At 40.0% G+C, this 6,742-nt stretch overlaps 1 protein-coding gene across 7 annotated transcripts in view; it reads left to right on the forward strand.

Moving 5' to 3' along the window:
• Positions 1-1,427: 1,427 nt before the first annotated feature.
• LOC109510841 (centrosomal protein of 164 kDa-like) overlaps positions 1,428-6,742 on the forward strand; it is a 33,152-nt gene continuing 27,837 nt past the window's right edge. For 5 of the 7 annotated variants that reach the window (XM_019861480.1, XM_019861479.1, XM_019861478.1 and 2 more), the window contains exons 1-5: positions 1,428-1,592; positions 1,844-1,927; positions 2,155-2,266; positions 4,891-5,104; positions 5,333-5,497. In XM_019861480.1, the coding sequence (XP_019717039.1) occupies positions 1,849-1,927; positions 2,155-2,266; positions 4,891-5,104; positions 5,333-5,497 (570 nt within the window). In that variant the 5' untranslated portion in view covers positions 1,428-1,592; positions 1,844-1,848. The remainder of the gene's footprint in view (positions 1,593-1,843; positions 1,928-2,154; positions 2,267-4,890; positions 5,105-5,332; positions 5,498-6,742) is intronic. The other 2 variants (XM_019861481.1, XM_019861485.1) reach the window with 1 other exon arrangement.

Genomic DNA, 6,742 nt, shown 5'->3' on the forward strand with positions numbered 1-6,742 from the left:
CAATAACTAATAATGCATTCAAACTAATCACCAACATTATCTCTGGAGCACAATAGTAAAAAAAAAAAAAAAAACTTTAACCAGCAAAACAAAAACATATAAAAGAATTTGTGTTTTTTTTTTTAATCAAAATTGGCCCTGATCCTCTTCCGTAGATGTCTGGATTAATGGCTACAATGAGCACGTTTTGCAATGCACAGCTTTTCGAAGCGAGGTTTGAAGCAGGACACAGCAACTCTCGGCTCCTGCTCAATGCGTAACCGGGACCTGTATTTTAGTTTATTGAAGTAGCAGTCACAAAGCGGCATGATTGTTGGCAATATTCGGCACGTTTTCGCTGAAAAAAAACTAAAGCAGCTTGTCAGCGTGATTGGGGTGGAATGTCTTTAAGTGACACCTATATTATTTGGCTTCATGCTGTCCGCTACCAACATTGTTAGACACAGTAAGAAAATCGATCTTTCCTCGTCTGCCACCGCAGTCACATTGAAGCCAAGCGCTCCATACGCCTCGTCATATTTCCTCCCTGAGAATGCTCCCTGCGCAAACTCTGCCAATGAGAGCGCCACTGCCCTCTAACGTAGTGGAGGTGCAACTGCACGTTATTTTAGGACAGTCTTCTTCTTCTCCTTTCGGCACGTCCCTATTCAGGGGTCGCCACAGCGAGTCAGTAATTTCCATCCGCCCCTGTAAACCGTCCTACCAACTCGCATGGTCGTCTTGGCAAAAGTTTTACGCCGGATGCCATTCCTGACGCAACCCTCCCCATTTCTCCGGGCTTGGGACCGGCACTGGGGAACAGTGCACCCCCAGGGGAGGGCACTGCCCCCCAGCGGCTGGGTTACGTTATTTTAGGACAGTAAAAAATAAAAAAGCATGTTCCCCGAGGTCAAACGCGCCCCCCTTGACGGAGCCTCGCGCCATGGGGGGCGCGCCCCACTATTTGAGAAACACTGCGTTAGATATAGGCGCCGTTTTTTTTTTAATTTTTTTTAACAAACTTCAAATATATGGCTGTTGGAAAAAAACGACCGCTAAATATAACTACTATATTGATAAATATAATTTAGAGTGAGGTTTTGGGTTTTTTTAAGCCACGTAAATAATATGATAAATGATACGGCCACATTTGAAATATGAAATATGCGATTAATATGTTTTTATTCTTTTTTTGCCGCTTTGGACATGCCATTCTATCTTATGACTGCAAACGTGTATTTTCTTAAAAAAACATTACAATACAATATTAAAGCCCGACACCTAAAATGTAACAATACTTTAGACTTTTAGAGTGAATTAATAGAGAACAGAATCTAGTACAGGGTATACAGTATTCGTCCAGCGCGACCTTTGCTTTGTTTATAAATAGACGTCTTGAAGTTGCTAGGAAAATATTTACGGTGTTTCCTGAATGTCTCACGCGGCTCAGCCAATAACAGCCCATTTCTGGCCATCAACAGGAAACCAAGCTAGCGTCCTTGGAGATGTTCCCATCAGTATAAGCTTGTCGTTTTGCGTCCTTCGCGAAAAAATGCCCCCCTTCCTGAGCTGACAGAATCTGGAGAGCCAAAGTGCAGTCGGTAAATTTGAACGTAAGCTCCTTCGCCGTCCACAAGCTTTAGTTTTCGACCTGCTTATCGAGCCACAGCTAAATGGCGCCTAGCTATGTTCAATGTACTGTATTTGAGACGCTTGCCATTCTACGGATTCATGCGTCGTACATTGTATATAGGTTTAAGTATTACCCTTAACATTACTTATTTGTTGACCTCTGAGACAGTTTTTTGCTCTAATGTATTAAAAACAAACCGCGTTCTTTTGATGCTTACATTTCTACCTGCAGTAATCATGAGCGCGCCTCTTGTCATTGGTGACCAGCTCATCCTTGAGGAGGACTTTGATGAAAACTATATTCCCTCTGACCAAGGTACACATAGAGCATGTTTAAAAAAACAAAAAAAAAACAATAGTTTACTACACTGAATGCTGTCATAATGTCCAAACATTGGAGATAAATACGAAAATGTATTTATTGGGTTTATTTATTGTCATGTCTGACCGTGTCACAAGTCACCAGTTTTGCATATTATTATTTAACTATATTATTTTAAACTCCACTCTTTCTTTAACGTGTTATTTTCCCCATCTTATTAGAGATCAGAGAGTATGCAAAGGAGATAGGCATTGATCTTGACAATGAGACGGAGCTCATGTGGCTGGCCAGGGAGGGAATTGTTGCCCCTCTTCCACCGGAGTGGAAGCCTTGGTAAGTCAGGGGATGTACTCAACTCAAGTCTTTATGGGATTTTCTTAGCGAATAAAACACTATAATCCGTGAAAAGACATACAGGTGTGGCATTTGAACAGGTAATACAATGCTATATGTGCATTTTGTATGGCCATAACTACATATTAAAGGTGACAAAAATTTAATTTTCACCTTTAATTGTCTGACAACCCAGTTCAAATCACTTTTTGACCTCTAACCTATACAGCACATAACACCTGCTTAATTCAGGTTTCAGTTCATTTCACCTCATTTCCTATTGCTGATTTTAGACTAACCAGCTATAACTACAACATTTTCACAAACATTATCAGGAAGCTAAATGGGATAGCCACATTTTATAAACAGTTGACAGTGTAATGCAGTACAATTCTACACTAATGCAATACATGGTTTGCTCAATTAATAATGCTTTGGCATTCTATGGTTGGCTGGCGACAAATCCAGGGTGTACTCTGTCTCTTGCCCTAAATCAGGTGGGATAGGCTCCAGCACACCTGCTACTCCAATGAGGATAAGCAAAATAGAAAATGGATGGATGTTCTGACAGTTTAAAGTCAGACTGAAATTTGACAACATTTCTATGGCATGGATGGTAGGCTTCCACAATCAGGATTTTGAAAACAAAAATCGATCACTTACTTAAAAAAGGGTGAAGGTGGACCAATCTATCCAACCTATTTAAACAACTTGTTTCTTCACTGTATAGTTGACCCCCGTTCTTTGTAGGGGATTAGGATCAGACCGATGAGTATCTTAATATATATTAATGTTCAAATGCATGTAGTGTATAAATGATCCGCTGCATAACTATGACGGCTTTGAAGCAACCAAAAAATAAACACGTACTGTGATTTTATTTGTATATTTTTAATTTTTTTATTTTACTCTTTGCCCAGGGATTTCTTACATAAATTTTCCCCATTCTGGCACCAAACTGCCGAACAGCAATCAGCATAAGTGCAACAACTCATTTTGTGCTTGTTTTCACAAAAATCAACTGACTCAAAGATTTTATGATTATGCTACCATATCTTTGTCCTGCATATCATTCAAAATCCCCCAAATTAATAGGATGGCTCACTCAGCTCTATATATACACATTTGTAACACTATTGAGAATTGACAATATCATATGATAGATAGGTTTTTAGAGGGCAGATATTTTGTGACAGCCCATGCACTTCAAACTGTCAATGGTTCTTGTGGAAAAAAAAAAATCAGTGTACTTTTGAGATTTCTGTGTTGGTGGCAACTTAAATTGAAATCTTTCATTGCTGATTCAGCAAACCAGTCAGATAAGTTTTCTTCTTATTCTAGCTAAACTACACCAATTTCTTAACTCTAATTTAAATGTTTATTCCGCATTGGTGACGAACAAAACATATTCGTCGACAGGCCTGAAACGCACTACCCGTTCGGGTATCTCCCATGGCCACCACGCTCTGCTGTGACTTGTGATTGACTGGCCAACACTCCAAAGTGTAGTCTGCTTTTCACCTAACTCTCAATCAGGTTGGATAGGCTCCAGCACCCTGCATCTCTGAAAAGGATCATTGATTTAGAAAATTGATAGCTGGACAGATGTTTTGACCAGTCACTGTGCTCATTAATGACCTGCCTACACTGAAATCAAATTTAAATTAAGCAAAACAAACATAATTACACCAAATTCGCATTATCCCTGCTCTGCAAACTTGATGTTATTGTGCAATGACACAATTTTATCTTCCCACTTCTCGAATTGTCCAAATTTATCTTCTCTGTGTTTTGCTTCCCACTGAAACACACACTCGATTTGGTTCCGATTTTTTATCACTCAATTTGGTTTAGGATTTAATCACTGATTGAAGAGTGTTCTAAAGACAATCCAATATCAAGTTCCTCTGTGTTTGCCTCACCTTTATCCATCCATCCATCCATCCATTTTCTCACCCGGTTATCCTCACAAGGGTCACTGGTGTGCTGGAGCTTATGACAGCTGTCTTTGGCCAGGCAATTGCATGCCTCACTTTTTAAGTATCATAATTTTTTTGCGATTGAGTCCAAGCAAAAATTATGCAAAATCACCCTTAACAACTAATCTTGTCGCACATCTTGTGGCACAGTGAGTCATTAGTTTTAGGACCACAATGTCGCAACCATATTTGAACAACCATGTGATATGCTTTGACTCATGATTCATTAATTTCATTCTCCATATTTCCCTCTTCCCCATCATTCTACGTCAAGTAAATCTTTATTATCTGAAGCCAGAGAATCTCGTTACACATAATTTGGTGTTTTTTCTTTTGTATTTACTTTTTTTGTTCGTTTTTTTGGAAGAAGGGGCTTTATTTACATTGCTGTCGAGCTGTTTGTGCATATTAAGCGTAACCAAATCAATACGGTGAATTCATCACTGTAAATGTACTGTGCTGTATCTGACAATAATGTACTTTGTGGCATCTGGCCAATGACTGACTGTTGTAGACATGTAAGAGTGGCAGCGCCAGCGTCTATTGAGCTTTCTTTACCATCTGCAGCGAGCTGTCAACGGCAGGCCACCACCAAGCTACTTGAATCAGTATCATTTCCGTTACTTGTTGTTGTACTCCCTGCAGCCAAGATGTTACAGGAGACCTCTACTATTACAACTTCTCTTCTGGTGAGTCCACTTGGGATCACCCCTGTGATGAGCACTACCGCCGCCTTGTTATCCAAGAACGTGAACGCCTCCAGCGCACTGCTGCCGCCAAGGGCTCAGGGACCAAGAAGAAGAAGAAGAAAGAAAAGGAGAAAAAAAATAAAAAGAAGAAGGATGCAGCCCAAAGTGGAGTGAGTGGTTTTCCAATTTTTCATTACAGCAGAATACAATACATTGAACAATATTAAGTAATACTTTTTAGCATCATTTTCCAACGTGCAAGAAACACAGAAAACAAAAATCAGCCCAGTCAAAGGTTTTTTGGGGGGAAACAATCACTGCCAAAAACAGAATGATAACATTTACGTGTGACAACGTCTGACTTTGCAATTGTAGCCCTCTCTCGCTCTCTTTTGTAGGACCTGAGTTCAACATTGGGGTCTTTGCCGCCTCCATTAAGAAGCCTGGCTCCTCTCGGTGGTCTAGTTGGTCCCGCCCTTGGCCCAATCTCTGGATCTGGATTTCCACGCTCTATTGGGCCTGGAGGACTTGAACCCCTCAAAGCATCTCCTGGGCCTCTTGGGGTAAGCCACAGTAAATTATACAATGGGGTCGTATTCAAAACTACAGTGGGACCTCCAAATGTAAATGGGAAAAAAATGTACGATTTGGAGCTCAGCTATATGTTTCCTAGATGGGTGAATGAGTTAACTATGATGATAACCACAGAACCGGAAATGGAATTTACTACAGTGTCGGAGAGCAACTGACTGGCTATAACTAAATTAGCAACAGAAACAATATCCAGTGGTACCTCTACTTATGAAATTAATTGGTTCTGGAAGAAATCTCTTAACTAGAAAATTTTGGACGTAGAGATGTGTTTTCCATGTAAATCCCCTAATCCATTTCATTTTTATTCTTTATTCAAAAAAGAATAAAGAATAAAAATAATGGTCATTTAACTTATAACTGCGTCCTCATCGTTTTTTGCTCCCTTTAGTCCATGTTTCCTCTCAGAGTGGTTTTTGCATGGCGTTTTGTAAAGAACTGATCCAAGGATGTTTGCTTTTGTCGGCTTTTAACAATCCTTCGAAAATGTCTAAGGCACAAGTGTCAAACTCAAGGCCCGGGGGCCAGATCTGGCCCGCCACATCATTTTATGTGCCCCGCGAAGGCAAATCAAACATGTCAACTTCCACAATGCTTGCTAAAATCTCTACCAAAATTTCAAATTCTCATATGTAATAAATAAGAGACAAATTGTTAGCATTTTTTTTGTCACCAAACCCCTCAGTACAGTAACTTAAACAATAGTTGAATAAACCGTTATTATTGACTTTTTTTATTTGGTTTCAGTCATCACGGCCCTCCAAGGGAAACGGTAACTAAAATGTGGCCCATTACAAAAATGAGTTTGACACGCCCGGTCTAAGGCTAACATCAGCATAGTGAGCGATCGCCCGACTGATGAACACTTGTTCTGGGTGGTTTACATTTACGTGAAACTATCAGAACGTCTCATGGCCCGAAGGGTGAATCACGAGGACGCTGGAAAGACACATATCTATCTATTCATCTATACACACAAATAGACACATACGGTAGAGGTCCCTCTTAGCCAATGGGATGCCTGGATGATGCTCGGGAATAGCCAATGGCAGAGCAGCTATGAGTATGTTGCATTCAGGAAACTTGGAGCTGCAAGCAGCGGCCCATACTGTATTTTTACCTTTAGTATCTTGAAATTTCTTTCGTAACGAGGCCATATTTTCCTGTTGAGGCGTTTCGTAATAATCTGTATATATAATACATTTTATTTATATATA

This window comes from Hippocampus comes, unplaced genomic scaffold, assembly GCF_001891065.2.
Source record: "Hippocampus comes isolate QL1 unplaced genomic scaffold, H_comes_QL1_v1.1 scaffold122, whole genome shotgun sequence".
Lineage (NCBI taxonomy): Eukaryota > Metazoa > Chordata > Actinopteri > Syngnathiformes > Syngnathidae > Hippocampus > Hippocampus comes.